At 44.8% G+C, this 27,798-nt stretch overlaps 1 protein-coding gene across 5 annotated transcripts; it reads right to left on the reverse strand.

Annotated features, from left to right (window-relative positions):
* Positions 1-1,360: 1,360 nt before the first annotated feature.
* Positions 1,361-27,770, reverse strand: CAGE1 (cancer antigen 1). 5 transcript variants are annotated; one of them, XM_077353143.1, is made up of 13 exons: positions 27,625-27,770; positions 25,616-25,762; positions 24,818-24,914; positions 21,779-22,251; positions 20,113-20,304; positions 17,119-18,333; positions 15,619-15,741; positions 13,856-14,005; positions 7,554-7,655; positions 5,895-5,966; positions 4,653-4,751; positions 2,142-2,267; positions 1,361-1,469 (listed from the first exon to the last, which is right to left on the reverse strand). In XM_077353143.1, exons 2-13 carry the CDS (start codon positions 25,718-25,720, stop codon positions 1,401-1,403), a joined length of 2,823 nt encoding a protein of 940 aa, XP_077209258.1. In that variant the 5' UTR covers positions 25,721-25,762; positions 27,625-27,770; the 3' UTR covers positions 1,361-1,400. The 5 variants fall into 5 exon arrangements, with proteins under 5 accessions (XP_077209258.1, XP_077209255.1, XP_077209254.1 ...); XM_077353140.1 differs by having other exon boundaries at positions 2,142-2,243; positions 27,545-27,636; XM_077353139.1 differs by having other exon boundaries at positions 27,545-27,636.
* Between the last annotated feature and the right edge of the window lie 28 nt (positions 27,771-27,798).

Genomic DNA, 27,798 nt, shown 5'->3' on the forward strand with positions numbered 1-27,798 from the left:
ACACTTCTTCAGATGCAATGAAATGGGAGCCACTAGTCCGCACATAAAGGTAAAAGCTGAGCAGTAAAGAAGTGTCACTGAACAGAAGAATAAGATTTTGAGTAAACAGGCATGAATTCAAGTAGTAATAAGTGCCATTTGCGTTTGTACCAAGCTTTGGAATATGATTTCTCAGCATGATCTGTTTGAATAACATAACACTTTACCTTGGAAACTATCTGAATGGGAGGGGAAAGCTTGTGAGGACAGGAGCACCCAACTCCTTCAAGACATTGCTACATTAGCACACATGCCAAGAAACCAGTAGGGAGCCAAATAGCACTTCTTTGTGTGCTAGCTGGAAAAACGAATGTACATCGAGGACCTGCAGTTATTGCTTTTATTTAATGGAAAATTTAGTCTCCAAAACAATTCTTTGGGAATTAAAGCAGATGTTATGTGAAATGCATGCGACATTCCATTGGGTTATGCTGCCACATTTGACATGGTTCTCAGATTTAGGGAAACCTCTGTGGAGCTGTATAACCATAGAGCAACTGTAATGAAAGTACAAGATTCTTCCAGGCCTATGATTGAGGCCAGGAAATAAGATCAGAGATGCTGGTCTCCCTACCTGAAAATCCATCCAGAGGACAACTTTTGGACATTCTTTGCACTCTCAGGATATAAATATAATTGGAGATTTGGCAGCTTTTAAAAGGTTAGATTTCTACCTTGGGGCCAGATGAGGCCTAGGACATTGTTCTAAAGCAGGAATGGTCAAACTAGCTCTCCAAAAGTCCATAGCCTACAATTACCATGAGCCCCTGTCAGCATGCTTACATGATGCTGGCAGGGGCTCATGATAATTGTAGTCCTAGAATGTCTGGAGAGCCAGCTTGGCTACCTGTTCTAAAGTAATACGTAATAACTTATGCAACCAGTGTTCGTGGTAAAAGTGAAGAATACCTTTTCTAGACCTTGTAGGAGTTGAAGCTGCAAGCGAGCTAGCAGGGGTGGAAAGGATCTGCCTGAGACCCTGGATGGGATTGAGAACCACTCCCAGTCAGGGCTACTGCTGATGGAAAATTAGACGCAACATGCAACATTACTCCAATAGTCCTTTTATGTTTGGAAAAGCCAGAAACACAAGTGGGACTGGAGAAGCAGCAGGAGACCAAGAGGTATTTAACACTTTTCTTTCCTCTCTCCCAAGTGCACAGTCAGCTTCCCCAACAAGATGCGGTGGTGGCCCCTGGTGGTAGCCTTTGTGAGGCATCATCACCCTCCCCGCTGGTACAGTTATTGGTCATTCCCTCTTGGTTTCCTTTGAAGACGTACGTGTGTGTGTGTGTAAAAGAGAGACGGAAATGCTAAGGAATGAAAATTATGTATTATTTATTGTATTTTATCATCCTTTCTCAAAGCCATCCAGATCCAGTACATAGACTGTGATTCCTCTGGGTGCCATGCTGTAAAGCATCTGAAGCCTGTAGGACAAAATATAAATAAAACAAAATAGCAAGGAACATAATTGACTCAACCTACAGTGATATTTTGGCACTGGCTCTCTATAGCCCTTGGTCAGTGTATTCTATCCTTCCTACAATGCTACCTTTGAACAGGCCTGTCCCTGTCATCCCCAGGAGCTGTTGGGGTGGAGCCTGGGGGGGTACATATCACTGATATGGTGACCCCCCCACATGATGCTCTATAACTGACCCAATCTCAAAGAGATAGGCATAATTCCTAGAGCATCAAGGCAGTGGTCACCTGGAAGTGATGTCACACCCTCAGCTCCATTGGTTTCCTCTTCCAGTTTTTCTCCTGCTATTCACTGGAGTGAGCCTGGGCAATGAAAGGTAGGGGAGGGAGACTGTCTGACACAATCAGGCGCCTGGCATCTGGCAGCCTTTCAATAATTAAAGGAAATACAGTAAATATAAAAGCCCGCAATGAGTTGGACTCCATGAAAATTTCTGATAATGGAAAGGATTTCTATCAGTGGAGCAGGGCCTTCTCATCTTCCCCTCCCCACAAATGACCCCCACCCCTTAGAAACTCTTCTCCTGGGAGACAATATCGGACTACACAGATGTTCCTCTGATCCAGCGATTCCAGGCTTCTCTACAACCAACTGGAGCGAAAGCACATGTTCATACCTTGCATGCCAAGCTACCGAAATCAACCTGAAACGTTTTGTCTTCCTCAATGACAGCCTTGCACTCTTCTTCGGATGCCAAATTACTTTCCCGATCTTTAAACTTAAAAAAAGAGAGGCTATTTACCTGTCAAGGCAATAATAGTTTTTTCAGTGGGGTTATATTGGTGTCCACGTCTATTTGAGTAAATCTGAATCCCGAAGTGAAACGCTTATTTGTCTAACCTTGGCTTGTTAACGTAATGACCGTCTGCCTCTTATGAAAGCTGTATGCCCTCTGGGCAGACGTCAGATTGAAATAACTTCTGACTTGTTCCTGCTGTGAATGCTTGAGATGGTTAACAGGCGGTAACATAAAATTTAATAGAACCACTTCCAAACTAGGTTGTGAACCCACTTGGCAGAAAGAAGGTCTTGCTTCTGAGTAAGTCCCACTGGTAGCCGGATCCCTAACTTTTATTGAAACATTTATATCCTCCCTCTTTAGAGGCCTTCTTCAGGCGTGTCACAACGTAAAAAGATAAACTCATAAATAAACATAAAATATTAATATGATTAACCTTTTAGAAAAACAGCTACTAAACCCAAGAGCAAAAAGAAAAACCCCAGAAGTATAAGCCATTTGGCAGCCTAAAGAATTCCTCATAACCTTACTCAGGATAGAAGCAGACTGTAAAAACTAAATTATTGCTTCCCGGGTTCTTGATTCCGGCTTTTTCTACCTATTATGTTATGCTGCTCTTTCTCAAGGGCCCTGGAATGAGAACTAGAAACCATGGCATCTCAGGACCAAACTACACATTTCTGTTAAAGAATCAGGTCTGGCAGCTGCAGGGGATGGCTTTTTTTTTGTAATGGCTTTTTCAAAAATAAACCAAATGGGCTAAGAAGACTGCCACTGGGGCAGGAATGGCTCCTGCCTCCACCCCCCCCCTTCAGCTGTTTTCCATTGCCAAAACAGTGTGGGATGCTAGTTACATATCTTCCCATTTTTCCAGTTTCTCATGCTTAAAGTTTTTCACATGGAACAGAAGGGGAAATAACTACCTCCAGCACAGTTTTGGTGTGAGAAACTGGCCTGAGGGCAGGAAAGCGGGAACCCTTTTCCCCTCACGGCAGGATTCCAGACCTGTTTGGGCTCTTCTTTAGTTCTGAAATTCATTCTCCACACCTGTTGTGTGACTGCAGGGAACTGGGTCCCAACCCTTTTAAAGCACAAAAGTGTTGTTTGGCCCTGAGTCTGGGATCTAATTTAATTGGGCTCAGACTGACATCTATGATTGGCAGATAGTTCGAAGTACGTAGATTGGTTGGGCCCAGTATAAACAGTAAGAGTCTGGCTTCTGTCTTTGCCCAGTTAACAAAGTGCTGCCTTTCAGACTCCAGAAATTCAAGCTGCTCCCCTTATGGACCTTTGTTTAAGTCAATCTGTTTCAGTTTTACCACTGAGAAACCCCCTGAAACATTCTTCAGGCTTCAACAAACCGCAGAAGTGGTACAATCACTCAAAATATGGTTGGGAAACAGTGCTGTGTACATGCCCCTCCCCTTCCCACCCCCTCCAGGCCCACTGGCCGTTGGGGGGGTCAATATGACCATATATGGTCATAAAGTAAAGGTAAAGGTATCCCCTGTGCAAGCACTGAGTCATGTCTGACCCTTAGGGTGACGCCCTCCAGCATTTTCATGGCAGAATCAATACGGGGTGGTTTGCCAGTGCCTTCCCCAGTCATTACCGTTTACCCCCCAGCAAGCTAGGTACTCATTTTACCGACCTCGGAAGGATGGAAGACTGAGTCAGCCTTGAGCCGGCTGCTGGGATTGAACTCCCAGCCTCATGGGCAGAGCTTTCAGACTGCATGTCTGCTGCCTTACCACTCTGCGCCACAAGAGGCTCTTATATATATGGTCATATCACCCAATAAATGTTTAACAAATTTAAAAAAATGAACTCTCACCCATTCAGGAAACCCTCCCAGGGCTGTCAAGAAACCCCAAGGTTTCACAAAACCTGGTTTAAGTTCACAACTTCTGTGTTTGTGTATGGCCATCCCCTGGGGTCCTGACATCTCCCCCTGCCTCAAATACTTTTTGGAGTTTAGCTGGTCCCGCTCTTCCTTCTATTCAAGAAAAATATAGCCTTTCCTACACCAACCCTCTTACCTAATCCTCCTCATAATTACTTCGCACTCTTTATCTCTAATACACGATCCAGCCTGTAATAAACTGCAGGTCTTCTGAGGTGCAGCCCAGGCCATTTTGGGTTCCCATAGTGCCTAGCACATCACTGGTGCTAAAAGTGCTGAGTGACAGTCGTAGTACTAGTCTGTGACTACTTACTTTTTCTGCACTGCATCTCAACATGTGCCAACTACAATCACCTCTTCCTTAGAAAAGAAAATATCTCTTAAATGAACTAATGAGTGAACAACAACCAAAGTGAGGACCTCACTGCATTTGAGCCCACTGAAATTATCCCCAAGACCCTCTTTCTCATATCTGATTTCCTCACCGCACTCCAGTTATTATCTGTTTGCTTGTGGTATTCCCCCAGCTTTGTTCTTAGAAGATCTGAACCATGAGGAGATTCCTCTTGGCCAGTAACTGGATCCTGTGAATAAAATACCAATTCAGGAGGAGTTATTCGTCTTTAGATTTGCTACGGCTTAAAACAAGCATAGGGCCTGTGGACTGGTTCCAGCCAGTCTAGGCTCTTATCCGGCCCATGAGTAACTTGTCATGACTGTTATTGGTGGATGATAGAGGCTGTGCATTACATACACTGCACCAGTGCTAAGGGGCAATGGGCCATGGAAGGGAAAAGGTGGGCATCCGGGAGAGATTTAAGGAAATACCAGGCCATTTGGGGGGAGGAGTAGCCCTCCCCCTTTGAGCCACACTTGCAAGCTCCCTGGCCTCCCTTAGCGCTGGAAGCTTTGATGCTGCTGTGCCAATTGTGAGCGCCTTCCTGTCTCAGCTGCTTACAAACTTCTGGAAGGTGGGGAGAGAGAAGTAGCCATCTTGAGTTGATAAACAAGAGAGAGGATCCACAGTGGCTCCAAGTTTCATTTTGCAGTGAAAGGAACTGTGTGGCTGTTCCCCTCGGGGAGGGCGTGCTGGGGCATGCGTGGGGGCAATGCACTTTCCCCACAGCTCTTATTCCATGGCTGGAGGTGGAAGACATACCTTGCCATTGCTGCTGCTACCCTGTCATCTCATCACACCAGCTGGAGAGGAGGAAGTGTCCATGGATTCACCTCCCAGCCCAGGGAAGGTATGGTCCTGGTGGGACCTGGCCAAACTGTGCCATACCTGACATAGCTCCCTTGCTCAGCCTAGCTAGTTCCCCACCATGGGAGGGAGAGAAGGCTGGCTGGATTGGCTGGCTGCTCCACGGATGCCCCAGGAGGCATCTCTAGAGCTGCATCTTACGCCTCTCTCCAGGGGCCCAGGTTCCCCAGCTGGAAAGGTGTCAATGGGCAGCATACTGGGGACTCTGTTCTACATGTATGTTTCAGTGGGACACAGAAGCTATAGTTCGCCAAGCTCTATTAGGCAAACACGTAAAATACAAGTATTGCAGAATCGAGTAAGACACTTCCAATGCCATCCAAACCAGACTTAAAAGGGTAAAAGTATGCTTAGGATTCAAAATACTAAACCAACTGCACATATTAAAGTTAGATTCAATAAGAACCCCAGGCCTCTTCCTTAATTTCATTTTAAAATACCCTGCTCTTGCTACAGAACTCACCCCAGTATGGTGGCCTTCAGAAGGTCTCTCCTTAATGATTAACTTGCGCATGGCTGCTGTGCTCTCGTGTTTCTGCAAGTAAATATTGATTGTAATAAATATTGATAGTGAGAATTTATCCGTAGGACATGGGGAAAGACAAAACGAATATATTACATTCAATGTGTTTTTAGCAAAGTATTCTTTCAACTATAAATCATAAAGTGTGAAAGTAGGGCACATGTACGGATCTCCTCCCACAGCAGTAAATTTTACCTGTAATATCAAATTGCTTCCATTCTACAAATGTAGCTTCATTCACCCCTAAGGACAGTTTCTGTATTTTGGGCATGGGCTAGGCATCCAATTTTCTCTCATTTTGAATGACGGATGGGGATTAAACTGTATGGTTAAAATATATCATTATTGGTATATATGAGGACTAGTTTCCAGAAGAGTCTTGTGTAGACCAGTGGTCCCCAACCCCCGGTCTGGAGACCGAGGCTCCTCCCCGTCCTCCTCCTCGGCTGCTGCTTCAGGGGCTGCCCTGCCACTCTGCCGCCAGCTCACCTTTGGTGCTCTCTGGCGGCCGCCATGGCTGGGGCAGTGCCCCCCAACGGGCAGCGGGAAGTCGGGCACCAGCGGGAAAGAAAGCGGAGCAGGGGCTCAGGCGGCGGTGGCGATGTCCCTCGGCAAAAGACTACCCCTTCCAGGCCTCAGTAAAATTATCAAGTGTTGACCAGTCCCCGGTGATAAAAAGGTTGGGGACCACTGGTGTAGACCATTAGCTGATGCAGTAATTTTTTACAAAAAAGACTTTGGAATTTATTTATTACATCCTGCATTTCCACCCAGTGGAGACTCAAAGCAGATTACATTGTTCTCCTCTCCTCCATTTTATTCTCATAACAACTCTGTGAGGTAGATTAGGCTCTGTGTGTGTGTTTGTGACGGACCCAAGGTCATCCAGCAAGCTTCCCCTGGAGAACATGGCAGCTGAGGTCCCTCCTAGCCCCAAATGCTGCCTGTCCCTGTCTGCACCTCCAAATCTCTAGGAATTTCCTAAACTGGAGTTGGTAATCCTCACTAACTATGTCAGTCTGCAGAGGGGGCAAGCTAACATGGCCTCCCTATAGGGGCAGCCAGTGGGGAGTGGGGAATGGGCTTACAGGGAGCAGGCAGTTTCATCTGATGGTTCAACAACTTGTCCACGTGACTTCCAACATGATCTGAAAGTGACATGGGCACATCAGGTGGTACTCCAGTTTTGGGGGGCAAGACACTATTTTGCCCGAAAACCATAGTGTCACCTTCATATACCTACCGCTTCTGGGTCACATTGAAGTTACAGAAGCAAATTACTAAAACATTGGCTGCTCCCTTTTTTTTTTTTTTTTTTGCGGAAAGCCAACTGATCGGCAGTGGAGAGTAGAGGCCTGGGAGTGGGGGACCCGTGCCCCCCCCCGGGGACCTGGCATCCTTACTTCCCTGTGACAGCCATTTTGTTCCTACCAACCAACTTAAAAGATAATTACTGAAATATTCCAACAGCAGGCTCTGTTCCTAAACAAATTCTCCCCTATTGTACTAATCGTGCATGATTTTCACCTTCTGATAGGTTAGGACTGCATTGTAAATCACCTACATTGATCAAGAACCGGAGGGGTAGGGGAGCCCTACCTCTTCTATGGTTTTCTTTTTAATTGAGTGGCTCTTTGTTTTTTCGTTTCGTTTGAAACCAGTTTCACTTTTCTTGGAACTGTCAGCAACTGTCTTGCTGTCCTATCAAATAAACAGCGATATAACATGAACGTAATGCCCGTGGACGTTTGTTCACTCCCTCAAGATGTAATGCTTTTTCTTATATATTTGTTATAAAACCTGAATATCTAGTCCTTATGGCGGGAGAGCAGCAATTCCCAGAGTGCATTGATGCACTTCAAGAAAACTGTTAGCACAAATAAAAAAAAGAAAAACTATTAAAAGGTTACTGTGGACCCCAATTGCATCATCACAAAGACATTGGCAGTTCTCTCTAAATTTTAAGTCTTGCTTCCTATTCTTCTTGCCCCATCCTCAGTAGACATTCCCAGATCAGGACCTTCTTCAGTAACACAGGAGGTGGCTCCACACAGGGCAGATAATTCTAGCATTTCACGTGTTCCAAGAAAAGATCTTTTAGAGAGTATGGGTGCAGCAAGATTTAATTCACGAAAAAAAAAACATGCCTCAGCTAAAAGAAGTTCATAAAATGCAGTTAATGATCAAAGCTTAAAACCATCACCAGAAAACAAAACAAAAAACTAAGCACAAGATCCCAACAAGGTGAAGAGGGTTTGAGGATAAGCCAGGGACACTTTAGAATGGTTAAGAGTGGCTAGATCACGTCCAAACTCAGCTCATTCTTAGTCCAGGGCTGAATCTTCCTTTTTATTCCCAGTGACCCCATAGAAGTCATCTACACATTATTCAATATCCATTTTGTTATTTAGTGGTTTAAATTTTCCCTTTGCAACGTCTATGATTGATCCACAGTGACACCACCTTTCCCCCGCGATATCCAGGAGCGGATATAATTCGCTACGTTTGAGAAAACTGCTCCTAAAGCCCCAGTATTAAGTGTAGATGTTCTTCAATTTGCCGGATTAACTCCCTCCCCTTCCCTTCCCCCACGCTGACGTACCAAAGCAGTCTGTCGCTGATTGGTCAGGGTGTCAGTTCAAAGACTGCCTCGTTCCTGGTTAAGATTCTCTCACAAGACTTATGTTTGCCCTTACTTCTAAAGTGATGTGCTCCAAGCCCACACTTCTATGTGCCGAGATCTGCCTTTTAGATTCTCTTCCCCCCTCGTTCTCCCCCTGCCACTCACCCAGGATAATAAAAATAAACAAGCAGCCTCGTGCTCTACTACCTCCCCCCCACACACACACACTTGCTTTGGCTGTAGAGGCAGGAGATGAATGGCAGGAAATAAGCCCTCTACAGGCTTGTGCTCCTTCAACGTCGGCTGGAGCTTCTTGACCACAGCTCCCCTCCCCCCTCTTAGCTCCCCCAATTAAGTGAGGAGAGAATAGCCACACAATTAAGTGTAGAACGTAGTCTCTTTCAATTCAGGGTAAAAGGAAGGAGGAAGACCTGGGTTCAAATCGATCTGAATTCAGCAGGATTGACAACGGGGGGCGGAGGAGTGTAAGTGTAGAAACACCCCTGGTATTACCTAAACAGGTAATACAGTTTTGTACTCTGGAAAGTCAAAGGCTATACATTTCTATAGGATTTCCTACATATCTTTTTGCACAATTTTTAATACTGCATTCTAACAATTGTGTCAAAAAGGTAGCATAAATGAAGCATAAAGTTTCAAAGCAAAAAATTGCAATATACTAAGACAGATGAGGAATGTGTGTATTAACCCCGGCTACAATTCATTTGGTTTAAGAAAGTTACTCCTCCAGTGCACTCCAGGAAGGCAATATACATATGATTAAATATCCCCTTTTGTCCTCACAACAATTCTGGGAAATAAGTTATGCCAACAGATGGTGGCTTCAATTCACAGGAGAGCTTCCATGTGAACAAGAGGGAGACATTTTGCCAATTCCATTCCCCTGTTATTCCGGGGTATGTGTGTGTGAGAGGGAAGGTTGCACTCCATGACCAGAAATTCCTGTCATCTATGCTAAACATCCAATGGATCCAATGCATAGACAGGCCCATGGCACAATAGGAATCTGATCCTAGCCCTAGAAAGATAATTTAACTCCTCTGTACCATGTTGGGTCACTTAGGGTGGAATTAAGCTGTCTGCTCCATCACATTTTCTCACATGGATTTTTAAAAAATATATATTTATTATGCACAAATTACATAAGATTCCAGTGGTTACCTACAGAGGTTACTGATCAGGCCACACACTCTTAGCTTCAATAACGTATCAACATCAGCTCCTACAGCATTCTTTGGATCTTCTCTGTGGATTGCTGTCACGGAATATGCTCTCATCCTTCTGACACACTAGAATTACCGGTCCTATCCATCAGGATTACCTGGTGGCTTCATTTAGTTCCAGGCTGAGGATCTTTGCATCTTTATATTTTCTAGCCAAATTTTAATGATGTTTTCAGCTTGGTTGAGGTCATGCAGGGGCCTGCTCCAAACTATACTCCCTCCCTGGTCTGGGTCTTGTGTTATAAGTCTTTGAAGAACAGGGAAAGAACCCATTTCATATGGTTGTTCTCTAGCCAATTCAATGGTCCTTCTTGTTTTTGAAGGAATCAAGTCTAGAAATCCTTGGCTAGAAGCTAAACCAACATTGTGCTATTTACACTGGGAATGGCCGACTGGTGGCTTATGTGGGGATGAGACGTGTGTTGGTTTACTCTTCCAACCAGTTTCAAGTGTCCTTACATAAATCCATGCATTTCCACGGTGAAGTATTTCTTGTTTTGACCAGTATTTCTTGTTCCGCAAGTCTAGGTGTCCTCTTCTTCTGGCTCACTGAGTGAAAGAGGAGTGGTTTGGACCTTTCCTACACTGTGATTAGAAAATGCAACCACCTGCCAATTGTGATCCATATTTCCTGGAAGGAATCTAATTTACTGAACTGTTAGTGTGCCAGCTAAACTTCAGGTGAGCAGCTATGTTAATTTGTAGAAGTAGCGGTACAAAAATTTGAGTCCAGTAGCCCTTCAGTAGTGACCTGAACTCTTCCTAGAAGCTACAGTGACTTGGGTCAGATTGTGAGAAGGCAAGGCTCACCAGAAAACACAGTAATGCTAGGAAAAGCTGATAGCAGTGGGAAATCTGGAAGACCCAACATGAGGAAAGGAAGACAGTTAGCAAAATCTGAGCAAGGCTAGATTCAAGTGGGTAGCCATGTTGGTCTGAAGTAGCATAACAAAAATAGAGTCCAATAGCACCTTTAAGACCAACACAGATTTATTCAAGGCATGAAAGGTCTTAAAGGTGCTAGGTAAAGGTAAAGATATCCCCTGTGCAAGCACCGGGTCATGTCTGACCCTTGGGGTGATGCCCTCTAGCGTTTTCATGGCAGCTGGGTACTCATTTTACCGATCTCGGAAGGATGGAAGGCTGAGTCAACCTTGAGCCGGCTGCTGGGATCGAACTCCCAACCTCATGGGCAGAGCTTTCAGACTGCATGTCTGCTGCCTTACCACTCTGCGCCACAAGAGGCACCACAAGGTGCTATTGGACTCAATTTTTGCTGAGTAAGGCTAGTAACAATAGATCATTTAGGAGGACATCAATTCATAGTGTCATCCTAAGTTAGAAGAGAATTGATGACAATACAAACACAAATACAAAAATCAATGAAAAATAGTTGGAAGGGTCCATGCATGCCATCTAGTCCAACCCCCAGCCTAAGATCAGCATAAAGCATCCAGGATAAGGATAAGTCCAGCCGCTTCTTGAAGACTGCCAGTGAGGGAGACCTCACCACCTCCTTAGGTAGCCCATTCCACTGCTGAACTACCCTTAGTGTGAAATTTTTTTCTCTGATATCCAGCCAATATCATTTTACATGTAGTTGAAATCCATTACTGTGGGTCCTATCCTCTGCTGTTAACAGGAACCTCTCCCTGCCCTTCTCTAAGTGACAACCTTTCAGATACTCAAAGAGAGTCATCATGTCCCCTCTTAACCACTTCTTCTCCAGGCTGAACATTCCCAAGTCCCTCAGCCTTTCCTCAGAAGACTTGATCCCCAGGCCCTGGATCATCCTTGTCACTCTTTTCTGCACCCTCTGTATTTGTATCTGAATAAGAGAGATTTTTGACTCACAAAAGCTTATATCCTAAGACATTTTGTTTGTCTTTAAGGTGCTGCTGCATTTGATTTTCGTTCACTCTTTTTCTCATTTATTTACTTAACTGGTAAGAAACAAGAATACCACACTGGGAATTGTGACTGAACAGCATTTCCAAACTTTATAGATCTGATTAGAAATGACAGTGTTTTGGAGGCATCACTGCAATCCAACTGACTGCAAAAACAGCATGGTAAGGACGGAGCTATTTTGAATGACAACGATAAACATAGCTGGCCCACAGCAAATATTCCTACTTTTGCAGAGTTGACAAAATGACAGCCCAAAGTTGGCATACATCCTGCTGTCTGAATCTCTATCCAAATGTGTAAAGTACGGTAGAAACCCTGTATTAACAAGCCTTTCCCACTGGTGAGTCCTGTGAAATCTGCAAATGGAAATATCTTTCCCCCACTGCTATCTATGCTGCTCATAACAATACAAGTCAACTGTTTATTAAACAAATGCCTTGACTGCATGCAAGCAAAAAGAGATGCAGTCAACTTAGCTGCCATTGATTCAGGAGAGGTCAAAGCTGGCTGTAGGAGTCTGGCTATCAGCCATGATCATTCCCCACTTTTGGCCTACAGCAGGCTTTCTCAACTAGGGTTTCATGAAGCTGTGGGGTTTCATGACAGCCCTGGAAGGGTTTCTCAAATGGGTGGGAGTTAATTTTAAATATATTTATTAAATTTGTTAAACATTTATCAGGTGATGACACTATATATGGTCATAGCGACCCCTCCCTCCCCAAATGGCCAATGATGGGCCTGGAAGGGATGGGGAGGGGAGGGGCATGTACACAGCTATGCTTCCCAACCATATTCTGCATGATTGTGCCACTTCTGTGGTTTCTCGAAGCCTGGAGAATGTTTCAGGGGGTTCTCAATGGTAAAAACAGTTGAGAAAGTTTGGCCTACAGCCTTGATCAAGAGTCACCATCCTCCGTTCCTAGCTTTTCTTTGGGAGAAGCCATAGCTCAGGAGCAGATCATGTGTTTAGCATGCAAAAGGTATAATCCCAGTATCTTCTGTCAAAAGAGTGTTGCATAGCAACACTGGAAGAGCTCCTGCTTGGTTGACCAATCGTCTGAGAGTATAAGGCAGCTGCATTGTTGTTTTTTCTCCCCACTCTATTCCAGATTGTTCCAAATCTTTTTTAACTTTCTGGAGGCCATGTAATTCTTATCCTTCCCCATTTCTGTTTTTTCCCTCATCAAATGGATGCTTTATGGGATTAGGCATCCCATTGGTCCCCAAAGCTATCACAGAGTTCAACAGGGTGGAACCGAAAGAATCCCTTGAGGGTTGGATCCAGTGGTAAATTTCTACTTTTTCCCTCCTGAGGCCTTACTTTGATTGTGAATACGCCCCAAATGTTGTCCCTGACCCAAAGCAATGAACAAAAATGGCTTGGGGTGGTGATGGTGGTGATTGTGTTAGCTTATCATAGAAAGCTCAATAAGCTAACAATGAAACTACAACAGCTGGGGTGCATGTCTGAACCGTGCACAAGTATCTACGGAGAACATGCTGTCTTTCCAAGGCTGGATGACCATTTATGCACTGGGATCTTCACTGCCCAGCTCTCATGCAGGAATACAAATCGGGGGCGAATGAGGTGCACCGGGCCAAATGCTTCCCCATGTGGGTGCAGGAAGAGGTGGGACAACCTGCCACGATTGAAACTCCAGCCTGCAGCCCAGCATGACACCTCCAGTGCATAAATGGTCCATGAGGTGCAAGGCAGTTGCTGGTATCCATGCCTACCCTACATGTGTAGATAGACTCCCACTGTGGCATGTGGCATGGGCAGGGAGCTGTTGCATGGCAGTGCTTGCCTTTCTGAATGGCTTTTCGGCTTTTCCTATCCACAAGCAGAGAATGTTCCCTTTGGGTCACGTTTCATTGTTACTGGCCCAGGAGCCAGTAGAAACATACCTGGCCTTTCCCTACAAAATCACAATTGATGGGTGTTGGAGGGAAGGGGCTACAATGAAAGACTGATTTTGCTTTCCTGGGACAGATGAAAGATTTATTTCATTCTTGTTGGAAATATACAATACGGTGAACCTCAGGATCATTAGTAGGTCCAGATGGATGATAGAATTAATTCTTTAGTTATTACGTAGACTGAAAGGGCTGTTTTGCATTACCTGGCAGGAAAGTAAGCCCTCCGTTAGAGCCAAAAGACTGCGGATCTTTGACAAGAGGTTTGAGGCTTTCTGGACATAGGGAGAGTTGAAGCGACTTTCTTCAGTGTAGAGGCTTCTGGTGGATAAATCAGAATGCACGGACTTCATGTCCTGTTACAACCAGAGCATACATTGATGATTACAAATCAGTGTGGAAGCTGTGATCATTAGAACTGTAATAGCAAAATTCTAAACAGAGTAATACCCTCTAAACCCACTTTCAAAGGGTTGAGATTGTATCGTAAGCATATTCAAAGATATAATGAATGCAAAATGTATTTCCAGACTTGGACCATTTAAAGTTAGCACTGGGAGAATGTTTAAAATATGAGCTTTTAAAAAAAAGAAAAGGGTGAGAATACTTTAAGAGGAGTTTTGTTAAATGATTTATAGTTTACTTTCTCCATCTGGAAAAAAGACAGTGTATCTAGATCAGTGGTTCTCAACCTGGGGGTTGGGACCCCTTTGGGGGTCGAACGACCCTTTCACAGGGGTCGCAGCAGGGCAAGCAGCTTGGCTGGGGGGTGCCATCCACACTACAGCCTTGCAGGTTAGTTTGAGATAGAGCATTCGTCTGTCTGGAGCAGCGGAAAAGAGCGAGATCAGCATGACGGGACAAGAGGCAGAACTGAACTGAGAAACCCTGGGGGGGGGGAAACAATTTATATACAATCATGAACAATGGATCTTCATGCCATATGTCAATTTCAGTTTAATTTCTGTGAAAGAATGCTTGCATAATGTTATGGTTGGGGTTACCACAACACGAAGAAATGTATTAAAGGGTCGCGGCATTAGGAAGGTTGAGAACCACTGCTCTAGATCAGGAGTAGTCAACCTGTGGTCCTCCAGATGTTCGTGGACTACAATTCCTATGAGCCCCTCATGGGAATTGTAGTCCATGAACATCTGGAGGACCACAGGTTGACTACCCCTGCTCTAGATGGAAACAGTCCATTTCACAATTTCTCAGCCCACCTACAGAACCTTTTATACAGAACCTTAGACCAGTTTTTGTGACACAGAGATCTTGCTTGGAAGTCCCATTACAGTTCATTAGCATGGTCATAATCTGATGTACTGTTGGGCTACAAACTGCCCCACCCCCCAAAAAAACCCTAAGGTGTACAAATTATTTAAAAATCCCATTTAGGTGTGACATCTACAAACAGATGGACTGAAGGTAGTTAGCTGGCAGAGAACTGGGCTTTCAAAGTATGGTCTCCAGCTACTTTTGTCAGACACAGTCCATAATAATCATAGTTTACTGTGACACCTGAATTCACAAACTACAGCACTGCCCCTTTTTGCTGTCTGGCTCCAGAGGTAGCAATAGAAGGAGGAAATCTTTCTCCCCATGTTTCCTTCTCTGTGGGCAGGCAACCACAGGGGGTAGAACTCTTCTCAGTACTTGGATTTCTCATTCTCAAACCTGTTCTGCTATCATCCCTTCAGAAAGAACGAAGGCCATGAGTCTTAGAGGGCTATCTGGACAGGAAGTAGTGCACTTCTGCAGGTCCCGCCCACATTGGTGCCAGAGATTAAGCCGGGGACCTTCCACATGCGAAGCAGAGGCTCTTCCACTGAGCCACAGCCCTTCTCCCCTAATGCTTGCAGCCCACTGAAATCAATGATTTAAGCGGATGGAAACTCAGTCCTACACAAATCCCCCACTGCCATGTTTCATTCTAAGAATTACCCCCCACCCCTGCAGATGACCATACCAAATGAAGCCTTCCCAAAATGTGCATCTTCCACGCTATTATCTCTTCTTTCTTCCTCAGCTCTTCCTGCTGTAGTCGAAGCTTGTATCTGAGTATGCTGATAATCTGGTTCTGCATCTTCTCCTAGGACAAAGATGGCAATGGGACAAGCTTAGGTTCCTTCCATTTCACAAGAACATGAAGGCTTATTAAACGCTTCCATCCTTTACATTCCCTGCTGCCTAGAGGTAAAGGGCGGGATAGGGAAATTTACTTCCACAGCGGTTCTTGAAAACAAATGTACATTTCTTGGATGCTTTAGGATGCTTTCGGCTGATTCTGCGTTGAGCAGGGGGTTGGACTAGATGGCCTGTATGGCCCCTTCCAACTCTATCATTCTGTGATTCTGCACAAAAGGCTTGTAAAAACCTGTCTATCAATTCAGGGGGGGGGGACAGAAATAATTACCCAACCTATGCCCTTGTTGCACTTGGGCAATGAGGTTTCCTTCCCAAAAATGCTGAAACCGTGCCAGCACAGAGGAGGAGATGAGCCAACTGGTATCAAAAACAGGGAGGCCCTGGCTACCCTATCAACCCCCATTTACCTTTTCAGGACACCGGCCTGCAGTGGAAAGATGACATTGGGACCACAGCTAGTGCAAGTACATTTCAGAGGAGTGTCGTTTCCTTTAAAAACCCAATTGTTTCCATCCACTGTAAGAGCCAGTACTAAGGCAGTTACTTGCATGGTCACCAGTGGTGAAGCCAGAAGGAGCAGCCACAACAAGTTCTTCAACTAAAGGCAGAGTCTTTTATTACATCCTGCATTATAAATGTAATATACCAGAAGGCTGACTACTGAATCGGTCCCCAATCATGCTCCCTTCCTTCCTCCTGTGTCAGCCCAGCATTCCTTCAGCTTGCTGGAGCAGAAGAACTCAGAAAACTACTGCTTTTTAGTAAGGATGCTTGGCTTGTAACTCACCATCCATCCAGGGCAGCAGGGGGGAACAATGGGTTGGATACCATATATGCTCAGGGGTAGTTAAACTGCGGCCCTCCAGATGTCCATGGACTACAATTCCCATGAGCTCCTGCCAGCAAATGCTGGCAGGGGGCTCATGGGAATTGTAGTCCATTGACATCTGGAGGGCCGCGGTTTGACCACCCCTGTGCTAAGTGCTAGTCAACAGACATCTTCTGTTAAACTGAAAATACTAACCATGGGTGTTGTTTTTTTGAGTCTGTGCTAAAGCCTTTGCTGCTCTGGTATAAACCGTATTTTCCTATGAAGACATTCTACTGCATTTCTCTTTACTTACTTCACAGGAACATGTTGTTGTACAAGGACATTCCTAATGGGGACAAGCAGAAGCGGCACCATAACCCTTGTTTACAACTTAATTGGCTGGCCGTTATGGACAAGTTGCTGAATTGGGGGGGGGGATCTCTCTTTGATCTACCATCTTGTATAGCTGTACCCCTTAAAAATTATATTTCTATTCAGCATCCCAAGTACCTTCAGTGTTTGCGATTCTCTGATCTGGTCGTACTGTTCTTTCCACCGGGCAGACTCCACCTGGAGAAAATGAATCTCGTTTTTGCCCTTGGCGACTTGCTGCTGAAGTTCACCGTTCTCCATTCGGAAGGTGTGGATCTGTTGATGCATCTTCTCCATCTCGGCATGTTCGTCCTCAGATCGCGCCTGCAAGCTTTTAATCTGAGCAACCAGCTTATTGTACTTGCAGACCAGCTTTTTCCTTTCTGCCCGCCTCTCCTCCTTCTGCCTCTGGAGTGTTGCCTGCAAGGACGTGACATGCCTCTCGAGGCTGTCCTTTTCTCCTTTTGTCTTATGCAGGGCTGACGCTGCACCACTGACCTTCTGTTCCAACTTGTGCTTGACGGTGCTCAGCTCTTGTATTTCTTCCTCTTTCCCGTGGAGAATGGAGTCCAGCTCTTCACAGTGGCTCATGTACTTGGTCTTCTCCCCCACTTCTTCCTGAAGCTTTTCCCGAAGGGTTCCGACGTCAGCCTTCAACTCCTTCAGCTGCAGCACCAGAGCGGACCTCTCTGCTTCACAGTCCTGCAGGTCTCCCTTTGTGCTGGCCAAAGCCTCCTCGATGCTCTTCAGGCAGCTCTCTGCTTTGTCCTTCTCTGCCGTGGCCTTGTTCTTTGCTGCTGTGAGATCAGTGATGCTTCTCTTGAGAGCGGCGATGGTGTCGGAGAAGCCATTCTGATTGAGAATGTCCACTTCCAGCTCCTTAATCTTGGCCCCCAAGGAAATGGCGTCATAGTAGAGGTCCATGATTTGGATTTGTTGTTTCTTTTGATCGTGTTCTAGTTCCTGGATGGTTTGATCCCAGTCCAGGTCCCCTTCCTGAAGCTGCAGGTTCTCGATTTCTTTAATCTTCTTCTCTAAAGTGACACTGCAGCGCTGAAGGTCCAAAACACGGGTCAGCTGCCTCTGCTGGTCCTGCCCTAAGCCGCTAATCGCCCTGCAGAAGTCCATGTCACCTTCCTGAAGCAGCAGTTGCTTTAAGCTGAATTCTGAGGCATTTCTCTCGCAGAGTTTCAGGGATGCTTCATAATGGTTCAGGTAGCAACTCCTTGTAATATGGGACAGGGAACTGCCTTTGTCTCCCATATCCCCTTGCTTACAATCTCTGGCCATCTCTGCTTGGACCGGTGCTAATTTCTCTTCTGCTTCATGTTCGCCTTTGGACACAGTTTCAACCTTAAAAAAAAACATAAGCTTTAAATCACTTGGCAGGCAAAGAATCAATTTACAGCACCCTCCCTCTAGATGATATTGGGGCTATTGCTAGAGCTGGGGAGAGTTTGCCGCCATGTCTTAAGGGTTTTGATATATGTAATCTGATTATATGTCTGTTTTAAGGGGATTTTTATTGGGGTTTTTATTCAGATGATTGTAACCCACCACGAGCCTTTGAGGAGCGGCAGGCAATAAATCGAAAAATAAATAAAAATAAATAAAGATCTGTTTTCTAGCAGGAAGTAGCCTGACGGCTTCCCCAAAAGGTGGAAATAGTTGCATAACTTCGCCTAAAAATCATGTTCTTTTGCTATAGCTACCTTTCTAGGCTCCCATTACTTGCTCTTTCTGAGCAATTCACTTGGGTTACCCATTTATCTAGTGCACTCTGATCCTGGATTTTCCTTCAAGGAGTTCAGAGTGCAACACATGCTCCTCTGTTCCCATTTAATCTTCACAACCACCACCCTGTGAGGTAGGCCAGGCTGAGAGTGATCCACTCGGGATAACCTAGCGAGTTTCAGGGCAGGGTGGGGCTCTGAAACAGGGCCTATAGAGATCAATTATCTAGCCTTGCATTCTCTATTTTGACTGCTGACGGCTTGTTGAAGTCTTAGGCAGAATTATTTTTACTGCCTGGCATGTTTTTAAGTGGGATTGAGTCTGGCACTTCCTGAAAATCCAGCTAGATTCCTAAACTGTAGCCCCTCTGATGCCACTTTATAATTGGTAATCGAATGCATTCAGTGAATTCCTTGCAACTCACTGTGCCCAGGGTTGCCATTCTTCAGGTTAGGCCTGGAGATCTTCAACAATTACAACTAATCGCCAGACAACACTGATACATTCTCACAAACAAAATGGCTGCTTTGGAAGGGGAAATCTGTATCCTATTGAGGTCCCTTTCCTCCCTACATTCCACCGTTCCCAGGTTTCACCCCCAAATCTCCATGTTGGCAGTCTTGGCATAGTGGTTAAGAGAAGTGGCCTCTGATCCGGAGGGCCAGGTTTGATTCCTCACTACTCTTCCACATGCAGCCAGCTGAGTGACTTTGAGCCAGTCAGAGTTCTCTCAGCCTCACCTACTTCACAGGGTGTCTATTGTGGGGAGAGGAAGGGTAGGGGACTGTAGGCCACTTTGAGATTCCTTTGGGTAGAAAAATGAGAGTACAGAAAAAGGGCTCTCTAGCCCTTGTGTCTAATTATTATTTATTAGATTTTTACACCATCCTTCACTCATTTGTAAGTTATTATTTTTATACATTTTCTGCCCAATTTCATGTGACTCAGCATGGGTTCTACCACAATAAAATTGCATCATGGTAAATACAGCAGTAAAATATAAACTCTTGGAAAGGCAGAGCAGATTAAAATCTCAACAAATTCAGTCACCTATCTGGTAAGTCTTCTCATACTAGGAAAGGAGGAGAGAGGAGTTGGGAGAATCTTCCCGGCCCAAGGCTTTGGTGAGAAGGCCAGCATAATTTGGATGTTACTTTGATGCCATACAAAAGCCCTGCCCATGATATTACATCTCTACATATTACGCCAGTGATGATTCATTCTCTTCATCATCAAAGGATGGCCAATTAAATAAGGAAAGAATCTGTTCTGCCTTTCTTTTTAAGTGATGCAGTTACATATTTTCACAGTGGCACCGTTGCCGATTTCCCCAGCTGCCCCCCTGCCCCCACCCCAATCAATAAAATTAAAAAGTTATAAATAAAGAAGGCACCTTACAATTTCTGGTGGAGAAGAGCCACTCATCACTTCCTCTTGGCTGATACAATATGCCACATTTCTCCTGAAGCGTTCTTTTAGGCGTCTGTTGGATTGCATGACAGTGTAAGTATTGTCGAGGTGTGCATCCAGAGCATCTGGAGAAATAGTGAGCCCTGTGTCTGCTGATTCGGTGGGTTGTTCGGTGTCGGTCTATCAAAAAGATGGATTCAGAGTTTGTTCACTGATTGGGAAGGAAAATATGATACCACAAAAAGAGATGTGGAAAGTCAGATATTAAAATCTTAACTTGGGCATTCAGGCACTTCTGCCCTATCTCTCTGGAAGAAAAAAACCCAGAACTTTTAAATATGTTTCCAGTTACCATGGTCAGCCCATCTAAAGCCCTGCTTCCTTAAGTTAGCACCTTTCCCATCAGCCAGTCCTTAGCTGCTTCTGCAAAATCCCTTTGGAGTGAAAAGTATAAAGTCTGGTAGAAATGGACATCCAAATATCTAAGATAAATAGATCTATGGGCGATCCCTGTCACTATAGCTCAAAAATTTGCATTCCAAGATCACAGAAGGCTAAAGTAAAAGGTAAAGGTAAAGGTATCCCCTGTGCAAGCACCGAGTCATGTCTGACCCTTGGGGTGACGCCCTCTAGCGTTTTCATGGCAGACTCAATACGGGGTGGTTTGCCAGTGCCTTCCCCAATCATTACCGTTTACCCCCCAGCAGCAAGCTGGGTACTCATTTTACCGACCTCGGAAGGATGGAAGGCTGAGTCAACCTTGAGCCGGCTGCTGGGATTGAACTCCCAACCTCATGGGCAAAGTTTTCAGATGGCTGCCTTACCACTCTGCGCCACAAGAGGCTCTTGAAGGCTAAAGTATGTTTCTGCAAATCCTGGAGAAGCAGTAGGTGTCCAGACAAAAAAAAAACCTGGATATACATAGAGGGTACGCAAGCCCTTCTGCAAACTCCCAAGTTCTCGGGAGCCAAAAACAATTTGAAAGGTTAAATATTGAGAATCTGATATTTCCTGACAGTCACAGTAATAACATGGGGGGAGGGGAGAGAGAATTGTAGGTGGTATTTTGGGGTTGGGCTTGGAAGGGCAAGCAAAATGGGGGACAGAGGATAAGGGAGATGCTGTGAGGGGGGAAGAAAATAAGGTTGGGTGAGCAGCTGGGAGAAGGGAAGACCAGACTGGTGGGTGGGGAAGGGAGGGAGGTCAGGAAGAAATACTGGACAGTTGGGGATATTGGGTTGGAGGGTCAAAGTACAGTCAGGATATAGAGGCAGAAGGAGGAGCCACAGACCTAAAAGGAGAGCAGAATTCCAGAAGGGGGAAGGATTAAGAACACATTGTGGCATATTTAAATCACTTTAAAATGGTGGTTGGTTCCTCGTGGGGGACATGAAGCCACCATCACACCTACTTTGGTCCACAGTAGCAGTGAAACACCGTGAAATATGGATTTTTTTCCTCCTTTTTTGTTGTGACAACAGGGACCTCCCAAAGCGCTCTTCTAGTTTCAGAATGGGATCATCTCTGTGATCACAAATTGGTGATTCTTAAATGTGAAACAACCCCCTTTTTGTTGATGCTCTTGGTGTGCGGCATGGAAAACAAAGACAACTCTGGCTGTACGGTTTTTCCCCACAGTTACAGAAAAGCTTACCATGTTTCCATTCTGATCAGATGTCCTTTCACCCATATTTGAAATGTTTGATGTAATAAGCAACTCTTCATCAGTAAAATGCATGTTTCTCTTGAACAAAGTGTTGGTGGGCTGAGTGAGGAAACTTGATACTTCCTTGATGGGGGAGTCCTTCACAATGCAGTCCAGTAAGGATTCCCCCATGATCACCAGTGGATCTTCCAGGATGGGCACAGTCAGTGTATCCACCAATAAGTCCCTGGCTGGTAGAGCTTCCTCAGCCATGAGTTCCCATGCTGTATTGGGACCAGGGACTTCTTCCACCTCACTGCTTTCCTTTGGTTTATCCAGCAGCCTGCATGGTGGTGCTGATTCTTCCTGGGAAGATACTTCCTCATTGGAGTCTTTCCACTCACCGGCATAGAAAGAATCTTTATCTCCAGGGGAAGTTCTCAGAGTATTCAGGGTTACGTTTTCTGAAGCATCTTCAGAATCTGCAGGTGAACAGCATATTCACAAATAAATCAAAGACAGACGACAGGTGAGAGTTTTCAGTTGCACTTGAATTAAACACCATTTCTTGACTTGGTATAGTTGGCTTTTGTATCCTGGTTTTCACTACCCAAAGAGGAGTCTCAAAGGGGCTTACAATCATCTTTCCTTTCTCTCCCCACCAAAGGTACCTTGTGAGGTAGGTGAGGCTGAGGAATCTGAGGTAAACTGCTCTGAGATAATTGCTCTAACAGGACTGTGACTAGCCCAAGGTCGCCCAGCTAGCTGCATGTGGAGGAGTAGGGAATCAAGCCCGGCTGGCCAGATTAGAAGCTGCCATTTTTAATCAATACACCAAGCATTAATTAAAGAATACATTTACATTTAGGTTTCTAAATTATTTTAAATTTTTACAATTTTTTTTACAGATTAAAATCTTACCGGAAAATTTAATTCATAGGTGCTTTACGCACCGGGATCTTTGTAGCAAATTGGTCACTGAATGAAAAATCGCCATTTAAAATAGTGGAATTCGTCGTTATGCATACCTGCCTTTGTAGTGGAATCCAGTTGCGTTTTGTAGCGTTTCCCACAGGCTTCCGGTCTCGGCAGAAATAGCTAGAAAGGAAGCGCTATTGCCGAGCTCGTCCCGCCCCTGGCCGTCAAGCAGCCAACGGGCAGCCGTTAGCATGCTCCCAAACAGCCCCTTTCCCTTTAAGAAAGGTTTTTTTTTTAAAAAACAGACCCATTGCAACGAATCTGTGTTAATTCGTTGCAACGGAGAGACCCATCCAGCTGCCTGGTGTGTTTGAGCTGTCGTTTGATCGTTGCCACGCTCCCTCTGAGTGAAAAAAAAAAAATCCCCCCCTCCCCCGGGCCCGATTTTCGGCTGAATGAATGTGTAAAATGTGTGTGCTTAGTGACTGAAGGGGAGGGACTGAAGCCAGGGAAGCATCTAAACTGAAAGAGGCTCGCTGGTGCGTTATCCCCGCTCGCTCGGAGAAAAAAAAAATGGCGATCGCTTCGCCGGAAGATCAGAGAAGAGAGCCAGGGGGAGGGACTTTGTAGAAACTGCAACAATGTTAACGCACAGGTCTTTTTCGCTAGTGTTGCAGATTGGTTGCAGGAGTGTATCGCTTTCCGGAGGGTGAATCCACTTTTGGGGATTTCCCTGAAAGCGCTACAAGGAAGCGCTTTTTGCAGATTGGTTTCAGGTGTGTGGCAGATTGTCGACGACGTTGTGCAAAACAGCAAATCAGTAGCGTTTTCAATTGGCAACCATTGTGCTATTTTGAAGGCGTGCAAAAAGCCCCATAGAATCACAGGGTTGGTGATTCTGATGGAATAAGCTCTCAGAAGAGCTGAGGGCCCTATTGGAGTTGTCAGCTTTCTGCAGGGCCTAAAAGACCCACGAGGCATATGGTTGAGGCCCCGGAGTGAGTACCAGGGGATCTTCTAGTATTGTGAGTTCAGGACCCTCTCTCCTAATGAAAGAGCACCTTGACCACAGCCGGATGGGGTGGGGAGAGTTAGAACTCCATGGTTTTGCTATCTTTTAATATGATATGGGGATTTTTAGGGGCTTTATTGTTTTTACTGTTTTATTGTGAACTACCACGAGTCTCTGTGAGAGCAGCGGTATATAAGTCTAACAATAAATAAAAATAAAATAAATAAAGGGGCCATCTAGTCCAGGCCCCTGCTCAATGTAGGGTTGGTCTAAAGCAAGGGTAGTCAACATGTGGTCTTCCAGATGTTCACAGACTACAATTCCCATGAGCCCCTGACAGCAATTGCTGGCAGGGGTTCATGGGAATTGTAGTCCGTGAACATCTGGAGGACCACAGGACCCTGGTCTAAAGCATCCATGATAAGGATCTGTCCAGATGCTGCTTAAAAATGGCCAGTGAGGGGGAGCTTACCACCTCTTTCGGCAGCTGTAGTTGATTGGATGGCTTCTCAGAAAGTAAGAATCAAATCCTTGAACCTGATTCAGACTCCAATTTCATGCTCTTCCTCTCTTTCCCTCGCATTGAGTGGAACCAAGACTTGGAATTTTTATCTCACAAGAAGTGTTAACAAAGTAAAACCAGGGTCACCATACCCTATCCATTACAGATGTTAGGTAAATAGTGAATGGAGCTAAATTCTTGATTACAGTTGAATTTTTCGTAATTACATTCCTGCATGTCACAGCTTTTGACCCTGCTGTTTGTTTTTCGTATTTCCTATATTAAAAGACAGCATGGTAAGGAGCCAGTTCTTGTCATCTGAAGAAGTAGGCTCCAATGCATGAATGCTTATAGTGAAAAAATATTTCGTTACTTTAAGGTGCCACGCGATTCCTGCCTATTGGTGGCCTCCTAAAGCATGGGTCCTTTTCCTGTCCCTTTATTAACTTTAGTTTATTTTGCCTCAGGGATGGTTGTTTCTTGGTCAAGTTGGACACCTCTGTACCCATCCTCCTTTTATAAAGATATATAATGTACAGCCGTCATTCAGAACACAGGAAGGAATGAGAGTGCAAACCCTACGGGTTTATATGACAGAGTCATAAAAGATAGCTACCATATGTGAAATCCTCCAGCAGCGGCTCAGAAAGATGGTCCCCCTTGTAAAGAGTGTAGTCACATTCGCTTTTCTTCCCTGCACCCTGCATCTCATCCTACAACCACAAAAATGGGGAAAAATCAATGGCAGCTAGGCATTTGTGACCACAAAACAACCTATAGTAAATAGAATCAGAAAAAGAACATTTCTGTATAAATTACCAATTGGGTGAAAAGCAAACTATATGGTTAGAACATCTGTTCACTCTAAACTGGAAAGCCCAGGCTAGCTCGATCTCATCAGGTCTCACACGCTAAGCAAGGTCAGCCTTGGCCAGTATTTGAATAAGAGACCTCTGAGAAATACCAGGGTCGTGACATGGAGGCAGGCAATGGCAGATCTCCTCTGAAAGTCTCTTGTCTTGCAAATCTCATGAGATCACCATAAGTGAGCTATGACTTTCAGCACTTTCCCTACTACCAGACCCTCTGGTGCAGCAGCTTGCTATGAAATTTAAAAAGGGTGCCCTCTTCTCTGTTGGTGTTTAAATAACTGCTTGTGTTCTGAGCTTTCACCACTGAAATGGATGCTCTTCACTTCTGTATTTATGCCTGCTGTTTGTAAAAAGTACTTTGTTTGGTGGGAGTGCTTTTATTACTTTGAATTACTGCTGCCGGCTTCATTCAAACAGTCAACGCTTACAGAATGATTACCGTGGAACGCTACGTACATTTTCATAAATCAATATGGCCACCGTTCAAAGGACTGCCTTCCTATAACTAACAGAGAATAAATGATATTCCAAGGTGTGCTCACTTGAGAGGCATCCAAAGTAGCATTGCAGCTTTCAGCATTGAGTGGGTCTTTAGGGATCAGCTCCAGGGAATCTTGACCAATCAAAGTCACGTCTGCTTCGGTCATGACAGTCAAAAGCTCTACGATCTTTCTCTGATGTTCTGACTTCTAAAGGGAAATGACAAGATTTGGAGAGTCTTAGCCTGAAATTGGAACCAAGAAGACACACCGAGAGTGCCTGAATGGCCTGGCAAAATTGGTGAACTAAGTAAGATGGTGGAACTGATAGGCTTAGTAAATAGAAGACCACCGGAAGAATGTCAGAAACACTGGCACCTGTATTTAGACTTTGTGAATAGGCAGTCTCATAGTGTACCATACTAATAAGAGTTACGGTGGAAACTGTAATAACTTGATTTTCTCTGTTTTATTTCTTGTTCTTTCTATGTTATTAATGTAAACAAATAACATGCCATTGGGGTCCTTACCTGAACTATTTAAGAAGATAAGTGACATGGAGACAGAACAGGGTTTTATACTAAAATGTTTGTAAAATATAGTTTATATAATTTTACTAATGTAGTTTCTTAATATCAATATTTTGTCATATTCTAATAGAACAATACATTTTTAAAAATATCTTAAACAAATAACATGGCATTAAAAATAAAGATTTGGAGAATATTTTTTAAGATAACCTGCATGCAAGAAAATCTCTAAATACAAGAATGTAATACTATATTACATATTATACTGATAATATGCATTTTTTAAAGGCTCAGACTAGAATTCGCACATATGCACATTGTCCTGTATTTGAATCTTTTACATCTACTATTGCCAACAGGTCTGTGCAGTGGGAACATTTCATGGCCTGGGGCTACCGACTGAGGGGGTTGAGGCAAGGGGACTTATAACCCTTGCTTGACCTTGGTAATCGTCAGGGACTGTTTCTGATTGCAACTAAAAGCAAGAGAAGTCTAGTTCAATTGTAATCTCCCTCAATTGTAATCTCCCTTATCTCCCTTCTGAGAGATAAATAAGTATCATTCTAGAGAGATTCAGGTGGATAGCTGTGTTGGTCTGAACCAGGGGTGGGCAAACTGTAGCCCTCCAGCAAATGCTGGCAGGGGCTCATGGGAATTGTAGTCCATGGACATCTGGAGAGCCACAGTTTGCCCACCCCTGGAACAAAGTTTGAGTCCAGTAGCACCATTAAGACCAACAAATGTTTATACCCAAAATTAAACATTGTCGGTCTTAAAGTCCCAGAATTAAACATTGATTAGGATCCATAGCTGTGTGGGTCTTGAAGCAGCAGGTCAAAATTTGAGTCCAACGGCACCTTTAAGACCAACAGCGTTTTATTCTAGGTGTGAGCATTCCTGCGTGTGCACACTTCCTCAGACAATGAAGCAGGACTCATCACAGCGCAGATATAAGGACAGAGTAAATGAACAGGAAATTAGTAAACAGCATCCTGAAGATATCCCGCAAATATGCAGCATCATATTTTGCTAGTATAACAAGAGTTCATCGGTCCTTTTGGGTTCAATCGCCCCCACAAAAACATAAGGGAAAAATGTTACAGTCAGTGATTCATGGCTGACGCTTTGCCAGCTGTGAAAATAAATAATTCAAAGGGACCTGTTGCTAGCCTCATCCGTTGCCAAATATTGTTGACCTTAAAGCCCAGAACTACCTTTCAGACCAACAAAGGCTTTATACTTATGTTGTGGGACATAAGTATGTCCTTTCGCCCAGGGCCATCTCCACATATTCTTTTACAAATGCGCCCTCCCGTCCAACGGGGGAACCCTAATGGGGTCATCAGCAACGGTGACGGGGCGCTTTAGCAGCCAGGGTAAAGGCAAACCCGCCCCTAACTCCCCTCCCATTTTTAGTCAGCCTAATTCCGCGGTTGCCTTTTCCAAATGCGAAGATGCTCACAGCCCCGTGGATCCATCGAGAGGCACCCCGGGTCCCGAGAGGAGATCGCCGCCTCTTTCCCCCCGCCGGCCTCGCCTTACCGGTCATCCCGCCGCCGGCCAAACTCTCTGTGACGTCAAAAACACGGCTAAGGCGTCACAGCCTCACGTCCGCGGGCGGAGGGGGGGGGCGACAGGCTTTTTCTTCTTTTGGGGAGGAGAATGACCCTTCCGTTTCTTTCATCCTGCTGCAAAGTCCTCGTCCTTCAACCCGCG

The sequence above is a fragment of the Paroedura picta genome, chromosome 9 (assembly GCF_049243985.1).
Source record: "Paroedura picta isolate Pp20150507F chromosome 9, Ppicta_v3.0, whole genome shotgun sequence".
Taxonomy (NCBI): domain Eukaryota; kingdom Metazoa; phylum Chordata; class Lepidosauria; order Squamata; family Gekkonidae; genus Paroedura; species Paroedura picta.